This window comes from Bidens hawaiensis, unplaced genomic scaffold, assembly GCF_021521415.1.
Source record: "Bidens hawaiensis isolate Kalapana, Puna unplaced genomic scaffold, B.hawaiensis_p1.1 tig00081841_1, whole genome shotgun sequence".
NCBI classification, from domain to species: Eukaryota; Viridiplantae; Streptophyta; class Magnoliopsida; order Asterales; family Asteraceae; genus Bidens; species Bidens hawaiensis.
This window is the reverse complement of record NW_027503846.1, coordinates 1-23,353: the sequence shown is the minus strand read 5'-3', so window position 1 is coordinate 23,353 and position 23,353 is coordinate 1. Positions and strand designations below refer to the sequence as shown.

The 23,353-nt window shown below is 33.3% G+C and overlaps 2 protein-coding genes across 2 annotated transcripts; one reads left to right on the top strand and one right to left on the bottom strand.

Annotated features, from left to right (window-relative positions):
* The first annotated feature begins 2,695 nt into the window (after nucleotides 1-2,695).
* On the top strand, nucleotides 2,696-4,965 carry LOC143607399 (uncharacterized). Its single transcript, XM_077082857.1, has 4 exons — nucleotides 2,696-2,958; nucleotides 3,316-3,601; nucleotides 3,681-3,758; nucleotides 4,863-4,965. The coding sequence occupies exons 1-4, from the start codon at nucleotides 2,696-2,698 to the stop codon at nucleotides 4,911-4,913; spliced, it is 678 nt and encodes a 225-aa protein (XP_076938972.1). The 3' UTR covers nucleotides 4,914-4,965.
* An 11,058-nt stretch (nucleotides 4,966-16,023) lies between these two features.
* LOC143607400 (casein kinase 1-like protein HD16) lies at nucleotides 16,024-18,767 on the bottom strand. The gene is made up of 8 exons (XM_077082858.1): nucleotides 18,696-18,767; nucleotides 18,454-18,609; nucleotides 18,019-18,149; nucleotides 17,672-17,846; nucleotides 17,456-17,546; nucleotides 17,118-17,275; nucleotides 16,155-16,343; nucleotides 16,024-16,083 (listed from the first exon to the last, which is right to left on the bottom strand). The coding sequence occupies exons 1-8, from the start codon at nucleotides 18,738-18,740 to the stop codon at nucleotides 16,024-16,026; spliced, it is 1,005 nt and encodes a 334-aa protein (XP_076938973.1). The 5' UTR covers nucleotides 18,741-18,767.
* Nucleotides 18,768-23,353: the final 4,586 nt, after the last annotated feature.

Here is a 23,353-nt window from a genome sequence, read left to right as displayed (position 1 = left end):
ATAAATATAGCGGTTATGTTTAGGTAATAGTTCATTCCAAAAACGAATTGCACCAAAGAACTGAATTTTATCAAAATCAAACTAAATTTCAATGAACCCGAACCACACCGAACATGGGAATGAAACACAATGAATTTGTTTGATCATTTCTTATTGAATTTGTGATCCAAACTCATTATTTTAGGCCAAAAGTTATGTGACCAAATTCATTAATAAGTGCTTAACAAAATTTTAGACCAACAGTTTAAGCCTCAAATCCTATTTTGGGTCAATTTTTTCTTCCACAAACATTTTAACCAATAATATAAAATTGTAAACCGACCGATTACCGAATCAAACACATACATACAACTGAAAAATTGAAATTTCGGTTCTGATTCAGTTCTACTTCAATCTCAAAACCGACCAATGCACATTCCTCACTGAACAATGTTTTCATAACAAATTTATGGAAGGAAAATGCAACTACAAAGGATTAAAACATGGAAATAGGAAAGTAGATGATTATTGTACAAAAATAACAATATTGCTCAAGCGTGTACCTCAACTAGATGTAAATTGGAATTGAGAAGAGAGAGCACCGGGTGGCGTCTATTGTAAATTATCAATAAGGATTTAAAGGAGTGACAATAATTTTGCGCCCACATATCACATTGAACAACAAAGAATGAATAAAATCGCAAGCTAAAAAAGTGTGGTGGACGAGAAGTTCAATCAACGTCCGAGTAACAAAACAAGGAGAAATAAAGTCGTGCAATAAAATAGTTTTTAATAAGACGAACAACTACTTGGCCATTTTAAGAACATTCTCATCCGGTTCTCCAAAATAATGTGAGAGGAGTTTCCAAATTACAGGGTGTGGTTTTGAGTTAGGGATGGCAATGGGTCGGGTTTAGGTATTCCCAAACCCATACTCGGTTATAAAAGTTCATCCCAATCGGGTTTTAATCAGCTAATTACCTGTCGGGTTTTCTTTCGGGTTTTGACAAAATACCCGTCGGGTATACCCGGCTCAAAACCCGTCGGGTTTTTACCGGGGTATTGACAAAATATAACTAATCGATTACAAAGAAGGTTACCATATAGATAAAATATCTCAAATAATTGACATAAACAAGTTTCGACAAATAATATATTTGGAATATAGTATATATATAATATAATAAGCTATATCGGATACATCGGGTATATAATCGAGTAAATGAGTCTATGTTATCGGGTAATCGGGTATATTAGAAATCCCAAACCCGTGAAAAATTTCAAAACTAATCCCAAACCCGTCCCAAACCCTAACGGGTCGAGTATTACCCGCCCAATTTATGTCGGGTTTCGGGTTTTCCCATCGGGTTCGGGTTTCATTGCCATCCCTATTTTGAGTGGTCGTAAGTGTAAATTATAGGGTGAAGAGAGAAAATGTAGTGATTTTTTTGTAAATTTGAGAAAAATGTAGTGATTTTTTGTAAATTATATAGTATAGAGAGAAAACTGTAATAATTAAAGCACAAAAAAATATTATTTAATTAAACATAAGAGAGAAATAAAATATTTTCTAATGTAGAGATGGGGATTGAGAATCGGTTGAGAATGCTCTAAAGTAACAGATCGCATCATGACCAAAAAAAATTAATAATAAAAATAAAAAATCGCATGGCCTATATGAAAAATGTGAAGTGATGAACATCCCCATCAACAACTCCATCTAATCGGGTGTTGCACCTTGCATTCTCTACAAGCATACAACCACATGCCATGATCTGATTAAGGAAACCAAATCATTTGAGGAAGACCGGTAAATCAAGTTTGGCTAGGTTTGTGAGTTTAATCAACCATTTATTTATATGATTTTTATTTATTTAAGCATTAAATATATATTTACACAAAATTATTATTACACACAATTTTTCACAAGGCACGTTATTGAAATACAACAACGAACCAAATACCAACTTAGAGCAAAGTTTTAGTCTGAAAAATAGAACTTTGAACTTTTCTGTGTTTACACTTAATTTCCTTTAAATTAAATGAGTCAGCATTGATGTCTTAAACTAAACAAGTCTACCTCCACCTAATAACTAGATAACTCGACTTAACTAGATTGGTTTAGATGATACTCTACATCCATTTTAATAGTTAAAACAAGGATATATTTTTTTAATTAGCCAACAAATACTTTAAATGAGTACAGCTAAATTCTTTCACGATATAAATCACAAAAGTTAAAAATATCCAATAAAAACAGAAATTTTATGCATCCAATGTCTTTCAACCCTCCTTCCTAAACTAAACTAAAGTAAACGACGTTGTATCCACCATCCACCGTTGATCCCCAATCCAATGGTCAGAATTCATTACTAGTTATCCCAGAGCTATAAATGCCAGAAAACACAACTATGGAAGATGAACACATTAACATTACACACCACACCTATTATTATTATTATTATTATTATTTCTTTCACAATTCTCTCAAACTCTCCTCTAAAAAAACCATCAAATTTACTTCACAACTCATTTTGTAAGTTTACCTTCCCTATAATCATCACAAACAGATCTATAACTTCTTGTTGTTCAAAATCATTTGGCTAAATCCATTTCTATATTTTGCAGATTCAACCAAACTTCACCTAACTTTGTATCCAGATGATGAATTTGTTAACTTAAAGCTCATATTTAATTTAAGTGATCTGACACTCTAATGGAGTGTAAACAACAACAAGAAGAAACTGCAACAGATTTGTTCTTAAAATGGGGTAATAAGAAGCGGCTCAGGTGTGTACGGATGAAAGATCCGGATGATTACGATTCCGTCGATACGGCCTACGCCGTCTCCGGCCGCCTTAGAATTCGCCGGAGACTCAACTCTCGATTTTCTACCTTTTCTTCCGATAACACCACCACCACCAATAACAATAATAATAAGCAAGCTTCTGTTGCTCATCCACTTACCCAACTCACAAGGTATTTCAAGATATCAATAGAATGTTAAATCAAGCTAACCTAATTTTCTCGAGATCTGGATACCGATTTGTCCATAATTTTATGTTTATTTTAACGGAAAAACGAAAATTTCACAAACTTTGACTAATCGGACATAATTTGATGTTTATGCTTTCGGTGTCGGTAATTTTAATTGTACGGCTACTAAACGAAAATCGGTAGGCTTTTCTGTATATGACTTTACTCGTTTTCGGCATTGGTATATTTCGTGACGATACAGATCTCATCCCTAATAAATTGTATAAATATTTCAGTATAAATAAGAATTTTCCCCAAATTTCCGCAAATCTAACAAGCTATTGATGTGTTGAGATACAGGAATTCCGAAACAGCAGTTCATCTGCGATCCGAAAGCCATCGAAAACCATCACCAGAGAAGGAGGCGAGTACGACAAGAGGAGCTTCGACTGTTACTGCGGCTGGTAAACCGTGTGTATCTTCTTCTGTAGACGGTGGAACAGATCGCAAGGTCAAACACGTGTGGCCGAAACTGTATATAACATTATCAAGCAAAGAGAAAGAAGAAGATTTCATGGCTATGAAAGGTTGTAAGCCTTCACATAGACCTAAAAAGAGGCCTAAAGCTATTCAAAGAAGCTTGCTTGTAAGTCGCCATTTGCACACACAAATACACCTAGTTTTTCAAGATTTGATCTTTAATCATATGTTTGTGTTTGTTTTAGTTGGTGAGTCCGGGAGCATGGTTGACTGATATATGTCAAGATAGATATGAGGTTATAGAAAAGAAGAATACAAAGAAGGTATGTTATCAAATCATGCTTTAATGGGTTGTAACTTATGCTTTAAAAGCTGTACTCATTTTGGTCTTTCAATTTTATCTTCCAAGATAAATGGGTCTAATCTTTTTCCATCAAAATTTTGGGCCGTGTTTTGATAACCTGTAACTTGTTCTTTAAAACTCGTAGGCTTGTCTTAGATTAAACCCATTTTCCCTTTTTTGTGAATGGGTATGATTTGAGACAAACGTATAGTTTTTGAAGCTCAAGATACACGTTATCAAAGCACACTTTAAAGATTTGATTCGAAAAATTGGTGGTGCATTGATCATGCATTAGTCGCTTGAAACTTGTGCTTTAAGAGTTGTACTTACCTAAATTTTCTTGTTTTTGGAATGACTCGTCGTACCATGCTTTAAAAGTTGTATGTTTCGTGTTGATTTTAGTGGTTGGACCCGGTGTTTTAAAAACCGGTTCAAACCGGCCGGTTGAACCGGTTAAATCGGATTTCCCGCAGCAAGCCGGTATTTTGAGCCCGATATTTTTGGCCGGTTTGCTAGAATATCGTACCGGCGGTTTTTTCTAAAATACCGGTCTTTACTGGCAAACCAGTTTTATGTCAAAGAAATTTTTGATATTTGCGGCCCATATTTTATAAAAATGACTTTTAACTCAACAATTAATATTCAAACGTGTAACTTTAGGATTGTTTTTTTAAAATTGAGTGCTTTTGTATTATTTTTTAATATGGATTAACTTTTGAATTATTTTTTGTTATAAGATCATTTATTTTGGGTTATTTTTGGAGTTAAATTGTATTTATAGGAAATTATAAGGTTAATTATTCAGCCGGTTGAACCTCCCGGTATAACCCGGTTCAACCGGTTGTACCATTTTTTAGCATAATCCGGTACAAGTAAAAAACCGGTTTTTAAAACATTGGTTGGACCATGCTTTAAAAGTTGTACGTTTGGTGTTGATTTAGACCATTTCAAGAAAATGGGTTTTTAGTGGCGGGTTTTTTTAGTGGTATGTAGCTTATGCATTAAAAGGTGTACATGATGGGTGTGATTTGAATCTAAAGTTATTATTAAAGGTTGTTGGTTTTTTATTTTGTGTTATGTGTAGAGACCAACCGGATTGAAGGCCATGGGAAGCATGGAGAGTGATTCAGAATGATTAATGTACACATACACTAATCCTTTTTTGTAAATGGTTCATTTCATTATTATTATTATTACCTTTTAATTTTAATGAAAGTTCAATTATTTTTTGTTTTCTTCAATAATTATCTCATTTTATATGAAAGTATAACGTTGTGAATGTGATTGATGGATTTGTTAGATCTTTTTTTTAAAGATAGTAGTGTAACAGTGTTGATATCAAAATAAAAGGTAAACAAACAATAAGCTGTGTCGCTGGTATATTTTTAATAGCAAAACTAAATCATTTAAAACTATATTAATATATCTTGAGTTGATAGAATATTTGTTGCCTTTTGACACATTAATAACTATGTTATTAAAAAAATTGTACACCATAAAAGGGTATCATACAACAAAAATATTGTTTAAATATTGGTCAACTAATCTAACTATATTATTAAAGCAACATAATCCTTCCATATGTGTCATTCATTGCTTTTAAAATGTTTGTGCCTTACAAACTCAACTAAAATGAATTAATGGTAAACTTCTTTTTTTCTTAATTGGTAAATATTCATAACTCTTCATTTTTATTTTCTAATACAAATACATATTATTCTTTCTAATTATTTATATGTTATAAATTTATAAGGTATGTCATTATACATATTATAAAGTTTAACTTTTTTGTTGTATTTTTTTAACCATCCGTGTATCACACGGGCTATATCCTAATTATTACGTTATAGTAGTTAATTGATGTATAATTGTACAAATCTATATCAATCTATATAATTGCCTACGAATGAAGCCCTCACGTTGCTCTCCACCCCCTCTCGTGCCACCAGATTGCTTCATTTCAAAATGGTGGCATCTCATTAATTTAAGCCTAAAAAATTCGTGGGTCATGGGTATTACCCACGGGTCTTGATACCCAAATTAAAAAAATGGGTTATAACATACCTTCTTCACAGGTCTTAACCCGTTCACATCATCCCTGTACCAAACCCTAACTCCCTTTTACTTCAATAAAGCCTTTCTGGGATCTTCACGATGATGAAGTAGATCATCAGTAACAATTTTGTGCTATTGAAGGATAATTTGTTACGTAGGGTTTGATGCGATTATCGTTCCTTCTTCGTTTCGCCAAGTACCGTATGTTGAAGCGCGTGTTTGAGATGCCACATGTATGGACGCGTGTTGTTTTGTCATCTTTTTTGCTGGTTAATTGCGCTTATTTCGAGTTCAATTGCATGTTAATTGGGGTATTTGTGTTCTTCATCGCAGTCATGTTCGCTCATTGACGTGATTAGGTAACATTTGTTGCTTACATTCCTTTATTATTGTATGCGTTTGTTTAATTAGATTCATAGTTGTTACTCTTTAGCTGCAAATTATGAATTAGGTTAGGTGCTATTTTTTCTGATTGAATTACTTATATTATTCATGTCATTTGCTTTAATCGAATCGGGGAAACCTTCAATGCTTTAATTACGTGATTGATTTCGTACAATTAGTTTTAATTTCCTTTGAAGATTATATTGTTTGACTGATTTTCATTTTTTTTCATATGTGGACGTTTGCTTTGCAGTTACCGTGATTTTCATTTGTTTGTTTTTATCGATTAGTTTTTCATGTTTTGCCTGGCCTAAACGTAGTGCTTACTCCTAATCTGAGTCACATTTAGCTTTTTATGATCCGATGTAATGCTTTAAAACCCAAACCGAAACCAATTATGTAATTGGCTTGATGAAATAGCTAGGTCCGGGTTTCAAACAAAAAATACAGGTTGTTATGTGGTGTTGATTCATATGTTTAAAGTTTTTAATGCATTCATCAGTTCTAGCCACATTTAACTTTTTATGAAGAATTTGAGTCCTCAATGTAACACTTCAAAGCCTAAACCAAAACCGATTATGTAATCGGTTATATGAAACAAGTTGTTGGTAATTGCTTTCTTACTAGGTTTAATTTCTATCTTACTAAGTTTTAAGTATATACAACAAAGAGAGTAAAAACTTGCTTTGCTGGCTTACTTCCATTTTCATGATACTCTTTCTCAAACTAGCGCCATAACATGTACCTAGGGAAGGTATAAAGTGTCAAAACAATTTATAATTAGTTATAATGGCCTGGCGTCGATGATGCCTCTGAAATATCCTCATCTATGATTATTTATTAATTACGGCTTATTGTCATAATGAACGTCTATAACAAAGTATTTGTTAACGCCTATATTAAAAATTGGTAAGGTATTAATTTTATTGCCAACAGGATACCAATAAGTGTCTTCTTCTTTCTTTGATGTTAAGTGTTTATGTTCGGTTGCAGATGCTTAGTCTGTGAGGATCCTGGTTGCACTATGACTTCTTTGGCAAGGTATGTGTTATTTAAAGTTCATCTCCTTTATGTTTAGGTGTTTTATTACTTAGTGACATATGTTGGTCTTTTGTTAATAGCAAATGACCTAAGAAGAGACATAACTTTGGAAGTTAACAGAGCAAAAAATCCACCATCACTAACTCAACAACACCAAACACAAAAACAACATCACTTAAAACGCCACTGGATAACTCCTCAGGTATAAATCAAACCACCTAGTATAATTTACTAACTGCAAGCTTATATGGGAAAACACCAAAATGCTGAAGAAAAACTCTAAGGTGTAACAACTGCAAAACAAAGGGTGTAAACACTCTTTTTGGATATCAACAAGGCTTAGCTTCAGCTTCTCTCACAAATGTGTTTGCCTTGGTTTTCTTTGGTTTACGCGGTTTTGGCTTCTTTTAGGCTATTCTCTCTTCAAACTCTGCTATCTTTTCTGGGCATGCACTGTTATAAACAAAAAATATTATAAAAAATAAAATGACAGTTATTAGTTATTATTACCTGTGGACGAGTTCACCTGGTACGATAGAGCTACTAAGTCCATCCATGTGTTCCCATGAAACCTCAAAGCATTCTTTTCCCTTGAGCTTTTCTACACTTAATTATTTCAGAAATCGGACATTTCACTGGCATCAGTAGGCTTCTCATGCATTTGACCCGAATTCACGGGGATGGGTCTCACCAAACCCAAATAACCCTTAAACGGGTTATAGCATCTCATTATATTAAAAATTAATCTCACCAAATATTTGATATGAAAATTCTATAAAATAGGGATATACTAAAATATCCAATTTTTTTTTTTTAAAAATATTATTTATAATTAAGAAACAATTTTATAGTAAAAAAATTAAGCGGGTTATGGGTCTCATCAAACCCAGATAGCTTTTAAGCAGGTTATCACATTTCATTTATTTGTGAAACCCTTTTATAATCAAACCCTAAGTGTATTATTAATTTTTTTACAATTAAAAAAAATAAAAGTAAGCCACGTAACACGCGGGCTAAAAACTAGTGACTAATATTTAAATATATGGTCATTAATTGTCATCTTATTATGTATAATTTTTTAAATATATGCTCATTAGTTATCATCTAATTATAGAAATTTGAATTTAAAAGAATTTGAATTACTAATTGCACTAACATGGCAATGATATGGGGATGATGAATCCATGAGGTCTCAGGTTTAAAACCTGATTCACATGAGTTTTTCTTATAGTGATGAGTTTTCTTTTTAATGGTGTCTTTTGTTGACTAGACTTAGAGGTGTTTAAAAAATCCTGTTCGGAACCAGTTAACCGGAAACCGGACCGAACCAGTTTGACGTGAAAACCGATTTCAAGGAAAGTTGATAAACGTCAAAGATGGGTGATAAGTCAATTGACATGAATTCAAGTAAGCAAGTAAGTTGAAAGTAGAATGATCATTGAACTATTATGGCCATATTTCTTCGTGTGATGGGGGGTTTTGAGAGACTTCTATTTTGTTCACCACAACTACTTTACTATTTTAAGGTGTGTACATATACGCACACATACATATATACGTATAGAGAGTGAAGTTAAAAGAGTAAAAACATAGAGTAATGATCAAATAAGCTAGATATACAAATATATAAAGCAAGGAATAGGGATGAGAAAATGGTAAACGAGGATTTCGGTATCGGTAAAGTTTTCAAGAAAATCGAGATTGGGAAATTCGGGATAGGTACCGGTACTCGTATTTACCGAATTTTTCCCTACGCCACCTGTACAAAATCGAGCATTTTTGGTACCAGTAGCAAGCTTTTATGAAAGTCAAGATCGGGAAATTCGGGATCGGTGCCGGTATGGTACCAAGCTTATCCCTACTTTCAAACAATCCGCGCTTTAGGTTAAGCCTTGTTCATTAGCTTGCTTGCTTGTAAAGGATCCGAGCCAAGGCGAGCTCGATCATTAGCTGGCTCCTGGCTCGTTTAAATTATGCACAAATTTTAATATATAAAAAGTATTAACTCATATTTTAACATATATAAATTATAAGTTCTAGTTTCCTTAGATTATAAATTCTGCATTATTTGTACGCTAAAAATTTTGTTTTTGTTTTTTTTACATATCAATTTGTATAAAAATATGGAAGTTAATAAATTTTGAAAATAAACGAGTTAACTGGAAGTTCTTATTAGTTACTCGAGCTCAGTATTTCAGTTTGTTAAGATAAACAACTTAGCCAAGTTGACTTGCTTAACTCCAGCCCCAGCTCAACCTGTTTCGGCTCAACTCATTTACCGTCATATATTAAATATATAGATGTAAACAAAAAATAAGATTAAATTACGGAGAAATGATAAATTAAGTGAAGACGTAGATGTTTCATCAGATTCATATGTTATGAACCGTAGGTTGAAGATGGAAAGCAAAATCTAATAGAACATTGTGAATTAGTGATTGGTTTTATGAGCAAAATCTGTTAGCATGTCATTTTGGATCAAGAGTGTTACACGGGTTGATTTTAGGGTTATTATATATTGTGACCCATACTCGATGTCACTTTTAAGTACTCATTATCATGTATAAGCTATATCTAGCATGTGTGGTGTGTAGCCTAGTGCTATTAATCACAGTGAATGTAATCGTTACATACTTACATAGGCGATTAAAAGACAACATTAGGATAGGCGTTATGACAATTAGACAAGATTTTACAGGTCACACATCAAGATGTTGCTTTTGTAAACTTGTCTCATTAAAGTGTTGATTTTCCAAATGGTAAGGATGCTATGGCATGATTTTGTAATTTGAATTATTGTGATTGATAGTAGATAAAATTGTAGTTATTTTTTTACTCCTGTAGCATGTTTTATATAAAATATGTCATACTTAGATCACACAACTATGTATAAACAAGTTTGTATTTGGAACAATTTTGTGTACACTACTTATTTAAAACTTGATTTATTTAAAATTAAAATTTTTAAATTGATTGAAAATTTAACATGCCTACAATCTCATGGACTAACATACACGAAGATGTTACATGACCTACGTAGACAAGTGACACTTGTAAACATTTTAGGCAAATTGGATTTTAATAATTACAACTGTTATTGGTCGATAATAATCCCAACTTCGTTTATTGCCAATGGTGGTCCCAAATTTAAAAAAAATGGCTCTCAATGCCCCCCTGTTAAAAAAAAATTAATGGTGTTAAGCTTTTTGCGAATTTCAAACTGATTTTTTAGGGCTTTTGATCGGAAGGAGGATATGAGTCGATTAATGTAAAACTAAGCTTGAAACGATGCTCCAGACAACTTAATTTTTGTTAATTTGAAGTTCAAACACTCGATTTGAAGCACTAATCAAGCCGTTTGGAGTAGCATTTCAAGCTAAGTTTTATATCAATCATCTTTTATCCTCCTTCCGATCAAAAACCCTTAAAAATCAATTTGAAATCTGGAAAAAACTTAATGTCGTTAAGTTTTTTTAACGGGGGACCATTGAAAGCCAATATTTTAAATTTGGGACCACCAGTGGCAATAAACGAAGTTAAGATTATTTATAATTAGTTGGTATTATTAAAATCCAATTTGCCAACATTTTAAATAGATTATACATATTATGGTAATAAACGGAACAAAAATGTATTTTTAACGTATAAAAAAGTCTTAAATTAATTTATTCAAAAAAAGTCACTTGTTACTTTTAACAATATTGTTTTTGTAGTCATATCATGCATGGCTATTTATAGAAACTATTTTAAAAAATGGGCAAAAAGGGTGTACGGGTCAATCCAATAAATACAATTATACAAAGTTAAAGTATGAAACATACACTAGTTATTAAAGCAAAAGTTAAAGCCATTTGGTAGTAACAAATCTAATAACTCAACCATCATACTTCCACCAAATACATGAAGTTTCAACGAAAATTTAGTATCAGAAAATAAAGTAAAACAATCTTCACTGAAACACGGTATTGGATCAAAATTTAAGTTTTGCAGTCAAGTAGATGGTTTTAACATGCCTTGTTAAAACTAATTATACAAGCTAAATCGCATTCTTTTTTGGTCCTGATGTACATAAAAACCATATTAATAAAGGTCAGAATCTATCAAGTGAGATCTGCATTTATTGCTACGGGGTAACTTATACTTCTTGATTTGTCGGATAATAACCTCATACAAAACATCAGCAAAAGAAAGCCATGATATTCGGGAACAAACGCCCTGTTTTACTAATAATCCGATGCAAAAATTCTACTAAGATATAGAAAACTAGAAAGAACCTGTGAGAAAGTAGAAAGCATGCCACAAATACTATGATCAAGGATAGTTTGACTTCCTCAATTGGAGGCAGTCTAGCAGCCCTGTCCAACAATAAAGAATAAATCAGAATCAAACACAAGTAATATTTGTAGAGCTTGTAGTTGAAAACAAACACACAGAATATAAAGTAATTCAAGTTACTACATACCTTATGAGCATTGATTAGCCCAAAGACTTTATCAGTACCATCAAGGCAGAAGACTGCAGCCATTTGGATTAACCGAACTTAACAACTTGGTAAACTCAAAATAATTAACGCGTGAAGCTATCAAAGGAATCGAGTTGTAAAGCCGAAGCCGCCACCAGAATCAACTTTTCTTTTTTGTTTGTTGTTTGATTACAAAAAGAAAGACACGTGTATTATCTTATTACAAAATTGCACAAACCTATTTATGAATACTTGTTCAACATAATACTGATTACACATAACTATCTTATTACAAAATTGCTTACTTTGCTACACTAAAATGTTTATAACCATCATGTTATACAACAATGAATGTATGCGGATATAATCCTATGAGTAGCTAAAATTATAATACAACTTCAAATATGATGGGCGTTTGAACTCGAAAAACAGAAAGCATATCATCTCAAACATGTTTTTTTTTTGTTTCTTGATGCCAACTTTCAAGATCTCCAGAAACAAGATAACCAATTTGATGGTGACTTGGAGTGTAACAAACCGCCAGAAGCAATTAACATATTAAATAACTTGCAATCACCTAAAAATAGTGAAACTGTTTTTATGAACATATATTAGTTGCCAACAATTTGTGTACTTGAAAGTTATTTGATAACTATATAGATTCTCTAACTTCAATTAGATAATATCCAGATGTAGAAAATTCATCACTTTCTTTTATCACACAAGAAGCCCTCATTTATGTCAAGCTTCTCACTCAAGATATCATTCTTCCAACAAGTAAGAACAGGATGAGCTACAACTAGTAGAAATTAGGTGTTCAAGTTGAAGCAAATCTGATATCAATTCTGCACACAATGATGATCTCAATTCTCAAGCAAACCTTTATACAAACAATAATAGTACAACAAATAAACAGCCTCGATTCAAACAAAACAGAGAACGATCTCACGTAAACCTTATCATTACTATCACTTTAAAGCTATTAAAGTATCAAAGTCTACACACCAAATACGACGATTCACCGATCAATTTCAAACAGAACAGATCATGATCTCAAGACACAAGTAAACCTTTATCATTATCATCACAATACAACTATCAAACTCTCTGCACGTTATAACTTAACAAAACTAAACAACGATATAAGAAATTGTACGCTCTATATCCGCAATCACATTACACAGTTCAATCCGAGTGCGAAACCTCATCATCATCCATCCGACAAAGAAGAATACAAATAAGCCTTATCATTATGTATACCAATAACAATAATACAACCACTTAACAACATGAATTTCAAACAGAACTGAGATGCATCTCAACTTCTCAAGTAAGGCTTTATCATTATTATGATATTATCACAATACAACAACAATAACTATCAAAGTTTCTACACATTATAATATTCGTAAGCCGATCGAAGAAATTGTACACTATATATCCACGATCTCAATCCGAGTGCGAATCCTCATCATCATCATCCGACGAAGATGACGATGAAGAATAGGAATATAAACCATTAGGATTCGGCGGGAAACAGAAGAACGTCCACAAACAAAGCGCGAATCGGCGAAACTGCTGGAACGGGAAGCAGAAGATGAGATGGAGAACTTGCTGGCTGCTTAATCGTTCGGGGTTGCAGGCGATGTATTGGCAGATATCGGCGGAGACGTTGGCCACTGCCACCACCAGCGGACTGTTCATCACCATCGTTGAATTTGATTGATCGGAGTTAGGGTTAGGGCTCAAATTGGGGAAGATACAAGTGAGGGTGATGCTGACGTCAGGAAAGAAATTGTTTATTGTGAATTGTGACGTCACGATGGGTTAACCGGTACACGAAACTAGTGTGACTTTTTTTTTTATAATTTGCGTGTTTGATATTTAAGTTCTTGTAACGTATTTTGTTTCGCATCTAGTGCTGATTGTGACTGATTATTACGATTATTAATTTAAATTATATTTGTTTTTTAGGTGATTTGAATTATTGGCGGATCACTGGTCTATATAATCATCTTCATTTGTGAGTATGGAATCATTGAGTGTTAGGCTGAGACATCCCCAAAGGTTGAAGAGAAACTCGTATATTAATTCACCCAATCAGTCTTGGCCCAAAGACCACCATTAAAAGAAAACCTATCATAGGTGAAAAAACCTTCTAGCCCAACCGAAAACCTCTGTTTATATGCTTGGTTACCCTTTTTTTCCCTTATTAATTTTTTTTTTATAAAATAGTGATTGCTTTATGATAACTATGAAAATAAAAGTACATTATAGGAAAGCATATGTCTGATCTTTTTATAATTACATATATTGGTTGGACTATAGAAAGCTCTATTAAATTCATGCGAAAAGTTCATATATGATTCAATAATGATACGTTATACAAAGCCTAAAAGGGTGGTGGTTTTCTCGCATAGAGAATGAGAGGGTGTAAGGGTGAAAATAAGATTTACGGATTTTTTTGTTAGTTTTCTTTTATGGAGAATTTCATTAAACAAATAAAAAGACGTTAGATACCAAGTCACCAAATAATGGGAAGTTAGAAAGAAAAGCTACACCAATATTTCAATAACTTTTATAACAACGATTCCAAAGAAAGCTCAAATATCTTATGTCTTCCACCATTTGGAGTAGTTAGTATTCGCTATTGTCTACCAAATACACTGACATGCCGTAAAGATGATCCCATAAAGCACCTTGTTTTTCTTTCTATCTTTTTTTTAATAGTGTTTGGATCTACCGCCAATACTTGAGTAAGCCTCTCTGAGACGGGATGTCAACCATCCATACTGATTTTGACGCTCCAGGTTTGACTCTAGGGCTGTAAACGAACCGAACGAACACGAACAAGGCCTTGTTCGTGTTCGTTCGTTAAGTAAATAATGTGTTCACGAACGGTTCATGAACACTTATCGAACGTGATTTTATGTTCGTGTTCGTTCATTAAGGAAATTAATGTGTTCACGAACGGTTCACGAACACAAACGAACACAAAAAATCGGCAGAGCCTAGAGATAGAGACCGATGTATTCATCAATGTGAATAATGAGAGCCTGTAAACGAATCGAATGAACACGAACAAGGGCATGTTCGTGTTCGTTCATTTTACTTTAAAAGAACACGGACACTTAATCGAACAAATATTTATGTTCATGTTCGTTTATTTAAAAATGGACATTTGTGTTTGTTTGTTTAAAATATAAACTAGCATAACTAAACAAAGATAAACGAGCATGCATGAGCAACGTAAATGAACACAAATATAAACAAACTTAAATGAAAAAACTTAAATGAACACAAATTAACAAATATAAAACCTTTAAGCAAATGACCTATCCAGATAATACTTAATTATTTTCTATTAATACTAATACATAAATGAACATAAATAAACGAACATAAACGAATGTTCATGAACATAAATGAACGAACGAAACATGCGTTCATGTTCGTTCTTTTAATTAAACGAACACAAATTTTTTGTTCATGTTCGTTCGTTTATTAAATAAACGAACTTCCTGTCGAACGGTTCACGACAGTTCAACGCTTACAGGCCTACTTGACTCACTCAAGAACACCATTAAGAGGGAAACCCACCACTGTGAGAAAACCCCCTGAGTCATGTTTCGAACATGAGACCTCTAGTATCCCGAGCCTTAACCATCACCTCCATGTCATTGAGCCAGAAGGCCAATAAATTTTTTTTTCTATCTAACTTGCAAGACTCGTGACTTAAGCAAATCTCGAACCGAGAAAGTGAAGATGAGAGGAATATGACACCAGTTGTCAACAAATTGCCAAATAAATGAGGCAAAATAGCAAGTGGACATGCTCATATAGGAAACTAAAAGCTTCCAAGTTTTTAACGGAAGAAGCTCGTATTAAAATAAAAAGATTTGTTTGAATGTCACTTTTAGAAAAATAAGCTAAACTCCTAAAACATAAAAACAGTGAAGTTAAACTTGCATTAAACATCACCCGAGTCATGCCAATCTTATACCTAATTTACGGGTACAATACCGCCATCACTTTTTGTTCCGGTTCAGATGACGCTTCACTCATAAAACCAAGCATAACAGTGACAGTCACAAAACACAAACAACAAAACATTATAAATAGTATCTCATTAATTATTTCAACTTTTCAAGTATAGAAGTTATGAGCCAGGCTACAAACCACATATTCTTAGTTCATGGCACACATTTATCTAGCTTCTATCGGTAAATGATTTACACTCGCCAATCGCCACTTAACCGCCCATACAATAAATGCAACCAAAATAAACCTAACGACGCCCACTTCAACAAATGGTCGGACCATGACATATGGACGCGATGTAAAGATTCTTTGACCATTTTTCCTACAAAATTTACATAAAACCAGTGTTGGCAAAATATGTATTTACAAAGATAGTTTATAATAAACTTGTACCTCAATGCGAGTTCTTGGAAAGTAGGATGTTTGTAACGTTTCTTGGGTTTTATCCATCACTTTGTGTTTCGGGATGCTAAGTACGAAAACAGCCCGATCATGTGTGGCAGGCATAGATGTTATCATGTGCCCATTCTCCCATCTACAGTGCATCCCTTCATTGGGGTACAGGCAATCGAGCTCCACAGCCTGATCAATAGCAGTTCAAAAAGGTCAAGCCTTTTATTTTATTTTACAAATAAAAAAATAATTCCTTATTTATGATTACAATACTGATATAACTAGGGATGTGCATTTAACCAATAAAATCAATCCGTAAACTGAACCCAAACAAAAACCAACGATTTGATTTATGTTTTCAAAAAAACCGAACTTTTGGTTTGGCTTAAGTTTTGCGTGTAACAAAAACCGAAAATACAAACCAAATTTTTTTTGTTTGAACAGCTAAATATTATTGTATACTATGGGGATTGAACCCTTGACCACCGAATTCACACCCTAACCACCTTACCACCCTACCAAGTAGGAATGGCACAAACCAAATTTATGAATTTTCATTTTTAATTTAAAATATTTAAAGCATTACGATAATTTAATAAATAGGGTTACCAAAATATTTATCCTAAATGTATAATAATCAATTAACTTATTTAACAAAAAGAATTAGGCCTAAAATTTTAAGCCCAAATGGTATAACCGAAACCAAACGGATAACTCAATTTGATGTGTTTAACCCATTTGACCCGTTCTTTTAGCAAAATTAAATTTTTTGAATTGACCCATTTGATATTAAAAAAATAATAATAAATCGACACTTTTATAACTAATCTATTCCAATAATGTGTGGAACAAAGACATTCAATTCATTTCCTTTATAGCTATTTTATTTAGTTATTTTTTCATCTAACCAGTTAAAAAAATGATCAAATGCTAAAAAGTATATCAGTTAAGTCAAAGTCAAACCTGGTCAGAAAATTCAGAGTTTCTGGACATAACAAAGCCCCAACGATTGCCAGCTGTCGTCATAGAAGTCACATGAAAACCTTCTTTCCACTTTTTACTAATCCACTTGAACGGAAACGACTTGCTCACTTTATATGACTGTTGTATGCAAGGTGTTCCTGAAATAACTAACAGACAAAAAATGACACATGTATATATATATATATATATATATATATATATATATATATATATATATAAACCCGTCCCTTATTATGAATATACTATTAAACACAAATTCTAACCTCTAGACATACCCGTCCCTTATTATGAATATACTATTAAACACAAATTCTAACCTCTAGACATAACAACTAACGAGCTTCCATTGGCAGCACCAGCAACCGAGCTGATGTAATAATTATTTTCCCATTGTTCTATAATCCACTTCTGATGAAATATATATATATATATATATATATATATATATATATATATATATATATTCTTACAAGTTATTTATTATTTTGAGCCATTTAATATGAAAAATAAGAAGCTACAGAATCAACAAAAACCTTGTTAAGGAAGACAGGTGATAGATTATAAACTTGAGAGCTAAAACCAGTTCCTGCATCCATAATTAGTGCCCACAGATTAGAAGCAGAAGCAACACAGCTTATGTATAAACCGTCTTCGTTACCCTCTTCTACAAATTGACATAGTCTCGAGTCTGCAACATCGTAGTGATATCTGCGCAAAAAGTTTAAAAGAATATGTTAACAAACGAACTTAAATGAACATAAACGGATTTTATTGAACGAACTTTCGTGCACATAAAGGAACAAACGAGACACACGTTCATGTTCGTTGTTTAACTTAATGAACAAAACAATTTGTTCGTTTGTTTGATAACCGAGCCTACCTTTGCTTCATTGGGGGACGCGCATTGTAAACCGATACCCATTGTGAAGCAGGGCTACCTACACGCACTTTCTTCTTCGGTTGCTCGTCTTCTTCTGAGTTTATAAGCAATCTACCTCGTTTTTGAATAGCCTAGTAAAACTATACAATATCAATACAAGTATAAAAAATCACATATTTACCCAAGTCAAAAAATCAATTACATATTTCCCCTTCCTAAAACATATATATTACATATTTATCCATTTCATTAAAAATTAAGCTATTGAATGACTATATTACCCTTATTTTTCTTATAAGAATTTTACTGACCTCGAACGCGTTAAGTGGTTTCAGAAGCGTTACTGGCATTTTAATGAAATGTATAAATATGTAATATATATGTTTTATAAAAGGGAAATATGTAAAAATCCCTATTAATAATATTACTATGTACCATAAAATTAGTTCTCTCCAACATAGGAGAGCTACTGATGATGCAAAAGGCAGAAGAAATCTCGCTTTGTTCCATCAAGCGCACAACCAAAGTCAGATTCGTGAGACGGATGACTGAAGTTGGAAGCTTATGTGGCATGCCATCTGCAGACAAGTCCTTTAACCGAATACAAAAGTCAAAATTAGCAAAGCCGATATTCTCACGTTAGATGTAATGAATCTTTTTCTTTTTATAAATATTACCCTCATATAATAGCTTGAGATAGCCAATGACTGAATCTTAGGCATACACCGTAAAAGATCAGCAAACGTAAGCTTGTTTCCTCCTGCTGCAGAGTCAACTTTTGACCGTCCATTGTGTCCCTGCATTAAATTGCCTTCATATATAATTTTATTAGTAATTGAAGGAACTTCATAAAGGATGCTTACCAGATAGAGATACTCGAGCAATGGGCACTTGGAGAGGAACCGTTGAAGCATTTGAGCAGACGCCTCAACATTCCTAAAACTGATGCTTTTCAGCCGACCAAATACGTTACATGTCAATGGTGGTTCAAAGGTACAGTTTTGGAGATCTATACGTTCTAGTCCTTGCAACGAAAAGAAAGAAACGGGAAGCTTGTAGGATCTATTATGATTACAAAATATCAGTTCTTTGATCAGCTTATTCCACCTTGCAAGATAACTCATTATCTGGACAAACTCAGATTCCCTATGAAGATGACAGTTGAACTCTAGTATTTCCGGACCGTCATGTGATAACAAAACATTGAAGATGGCACTGGCAAGCTTACACTTCAACAGTATGCAAACAGAATTAGATGGTAATTTGACCAACTCGTTTGTAAATGCAAGTTTAGGCATGCTCCGCCAGCTATACCACCATTTCTTTGACAAGATGCTAGTTCTCACTGCATTTTGAAGCGGAATTAGACTTAGAATACTGTCGATTATGTTTTGAGGAAGGGTGATGATTATATCCGAATTTAGGCATTCGCCTCTTGTTGGGGTTTCATGTCCCATAATGCTGCAAGATAGATTTCAAAATCAAAATCGAAGAATATAAGTAGGCATGTAAACAAACCGAACGAACAGAAACAATGGTATGTTTGTGTTCGCTCATTTAACTTGTGTTTGTTTATGTTCATTCAACAAACACAAATGAACGTAACTGAACAAAGATAAATGAACATAAAACAAAAAAGAGCGTAACAAACATAAATGAGTGTTGGAATTAATTACCGAACCGTCCTTAATTATATGTGGCTTGAGGTACAAGGAAGGAGTCTTGGAGTGCAAGTAAGGTTAATTAAGGATTAGAGATAATTATCAAGTTTGGATCAATTATCTGAATTTATTATTTTATTAGCAATCCTAGTTGTAGTCTAACGCGTATAGGTTAGATTATAAATACCGAGTTAGGGTATGGGTTGTAATTCAAGTTTTTGAGTTAGTTTTCTTGAATAATAAAATATTGGAGAGTTAGTCCAAACTATATATAGTTCGTTAATATTCAATTAATATCAATTCACCACCATGAATGAGCACAAACGAACGAAACATGTGTTCATGTTCGTTCGCTTGCTTAAACCCTATGGTCCACTTAAACCCTAATAACAGTTATGATGTGAAGATTACAACACATGATTAATTAAACTGAATTGAATTAATGCCAAGGAAGTCACAATTTGTACGACTAAATATAATATTAATATGTATTACGTACTCCGGTTTATGCAATGCAGCCGAATGTTGTGAATTGTGATCGAGAGAATACAAATACATACAGATTCCTTCTTTTTATATTTATTTATTTAGGCAATAAGGTCTAATCCAATTAAACCCATGTATGAAATCCAAGGCCCAATATATTATTAGGGTTAGGGGTTGATTGGTAGCCTCTTAATGAGCGACTGTTAAGAGGCTACCAAACAGCCCCTTAAACGAGTCCGCAAATCCGATATACCAACATATATGCTGAATTTTCACTTTAGCATATTACACGGTACAAATATTAGAATAACAGTATCTAGGGATTGAACCCATGTTATCCGCTTATAGACATGTAGGTAGTATACACATACGCTTACAAATCTGGATTTGACACAACGTTTTACTAGCCTGTGTCCCATCTTTCAAAGAATACGTCAAAGCTTAAGTCCAAAGCTTCATGTAATATTCGAACTTCATAGTTATAGGTAATTCATTACTCTTGCACATGCACTACAATTTATCAATGAACTATTAAGAAATTACATTTCAGCCTCCTCTATCTTGTAGTCTTAACATAAACCTGGGGATTTTTATGATATTGTGTTCCTATATCTCTATGCTAAACTTTCCATGTCGAATTTAGCATCTAACGTTTTTATTTGATGGGAATTCGGACCCTTAACATAAAATATTATAATGTGGACTTTAATTCCTGATTTATTCAGGAGATCTCTTCCTAAATTTTTAGTTAGATGATCAACCAAAAAAATATACTCAAATCTTACAATTTCAACAGATATCACACCATGCATGATCAGCTAATGAATCATGTTGTCTAAAGCACACAACAGTCTGGACTTTTCATTATACACCTGACTATAATCCTTAGCCAGCACTATCACACTTGATAAATATTGATTATATAAGTTTTAACCACTTAAGAATCTCAAAGATCAAGTTTCTTTACCATTTAACTTCTGGTACTAGTTGGTGCTAAAGATACAAATTTAGATTATGTTGCAGAATTGGTGATGCAAGTCTGCTTCTTTGATGCCCAAGAGAGAGCATATACATCCATTTGTAGAAGAATGATCTTTGATATAACGTTTAATATATGTTAATCCCGTGTACATTTATTTAATATTTTATTAGTTTATGTTCGGTTTCTCGTAAGATTTGTATACTACTAACATGGTTTTATGTTTTAGGTTTCGGGTTTTAATTCCGGTGAAAAGAGGGCGAAAAACGAGCTAAACTGGCGAACCGGAGCATCAGGAAACGAACCTGACCGAACCAGGAGTGAACCAGACCGGACCAGGCCGCCCCCCTTTTGGCCGGAGCGCCGTGCGACGGAGAGGGCCAAGCCCGCGGCGCGGCGGTGGTCTTCCAGACGTTTCCAGCTTTTCCTTGACCGACTTTAGTATTTTTGGACACCTGTTGCCTATAAAATGACCCCTAAACTCACCATTAAGCATACCCTGAAGTTCCAGACGAATTTGGTGAGTTCCGAGGCGTCCGAGGTCAGTTTTCGGTTGCTATGGAGTCGAGGAATCAGCCGGCGAAGTGCTTAATAGTCAAGGACAAAGACTCCGGGTTTTATCGCCTTTATTCTTCCGTTCTTATTTATTTTCGCCATGATTTCGTCTATTATTGTTTTGTTTGATTTTAAGATACTAGGCTAAACTTTATAGACTGTCTAGGCTTATGATGAACCTACTTTGACGTTGTGTTTTGATTTGGGATTTATTCGCGTTATGGTTTTTATGGTTTAGTAAAAGGTTTATTTATATTAAATTGATGCGTATGGATATTTAGGATTGTTTGATTAATTGTTATTATTCCATAGTTGCCTAGATTATTGTTTGTCATTATGATAGGTTGTTATTAGGTCAATTACTTTGTGTTTTTGATTATTTTATAATTGATGTGCACTAAGATCATAGGAATAATAATTATTAATTAAATAAACCTAAATGTGTTGCTAACCTAAATAGGTGTAAGGTGCTAGGTTATCGATAGATCTTTATTATTTGATCTTGCTAGATTTAGTTCTTTGTAAGGAGTCCGTCTAGATCTGATTATTTAATTATTGTCTATTGAATCAATTTGATATATTACACTGCCTTTGATTTTCGCGCTGTAAGGTAGGATTTCGTATAAAGGAACTAAATTATAAACAATTGGGTGACCGTAAGCGAACTTGATTTTTAATACTGGTGTGCGTTAAAACTTGTTAGAAATCCATAGGTTTCTCTTGAGAAGGGTCAGGGGTCCTGTTCGGGTTTTCTTATAAGTGTCTATTTTACAATCCCAGTACATAACTAAATATTTTCCCAAGTCAATTCATTACTGAAATTTAGGGGAATCTAGCCTATGTAGTTTTCTTATTATCATCTTATTTTAATTAACAAACTTTTGCTTTCGTTTAAATTACTTGTTTTTTTAATTAGTTTTTAATTATAGTATTAAATTAGTATTTTAAATCCCCCAAACAAGTATAATTAATAAGTTGTGTTTTGTAGTCGAGTCTAATTAGCTAATAAACGTAATTTAAAGAGTCTCGTGGGTTCGATATCCGGACTTACTTAGCTTTACTAGAGTCGATCGGTTCACTTGCCGGTCAGTAGTTTAGTCGAGTTTTAGAGATTCTAGAGTATTACTTAGTGTTTATTTTCAGTTAATTTAGTTAATAAATATTAAACTACTTCAAGAGCATTAATCTTCCATTTAGATTATGTGTGTTTTGATTACTAGCATATCTACTTAGTTTTCCCGGGGCATAGGCTAAATTAGGCCTTGTGCCAATCATAGCATGCATCAAACATCCTGTTGCTCTCTTCGGTTGCTTCATTGGAAGTTTAGGATTCAAGAAAGTCCTTGCTTTAATTTGGTAGACGTGAAACATGGTGGTGGTGGTGGTTGTTTGGAGGGGTAGAAGTGGCATGACGGAGATTGTGACGGGGAAAAGAAGATTTATGGTTAAACGTCCACCCTTTTCAAAAATATGTTCCGTCATTGTGAGGAATCTAAACCTAAAACCCGAACCTTTGTTAGCTAGGGTTTGAGTATTTGACTTAGAAAACTTTAAAAAACAAATAACTAAATAAATAAATATTTGATTGAGTATTGAGAAAAGAATTGGATAGGATCCAATAAAAACATGTAGAATTGAGAAACCAATCAAACAA

Excerpts from the sequence above, each read along its gene's own strand:
- LOC143607399 (XM_077082857.1), top strand. The coding sequence starts at position 2,696 with ATGGAGTGTAAACAACAACAAGAAGAAACTGCAACAGATTTGTTCTTA. Across the intron at positions 3,602-3,680 it reads CTATTCAAAGAAGCTTGCTT|TTGGTGAGTCCGGGAGCATG; the intron begins GTAAGTCGCCAT and ends TGTTTGTTTTAG. Across the intron at positions 3,759-4,862 it reads AAAAGAAGAATACAAAGAAG|AGACCAACCGGATTGAAGGC; the intron begins GTATGTTATCAA and ends TGTTATGTGTAG.
- LOC143607400 (XM_077082858.1), bottom strand. The coding sequence starts at position 18,740 with ATGCCTAAGATTCAGTCATTGGCTATCTCAAGCTATTATATGAGG. Across the intron at positions 18,610-18,695 it reads TCTCAAGCTATTATATGAGG|GACTTGTCTGCAGATGGCAT; the intron begins GTAATATTTATA and ends ATTCGGTTAAAG. Across the intron at positions 16,084-16,154 it reads TTCCAAGAACTCGCATTGAG|GAAAAATGGTCAAAGAATCT; the intron begins GTACAAGTTTAT and ends TAAATTTTGTAG.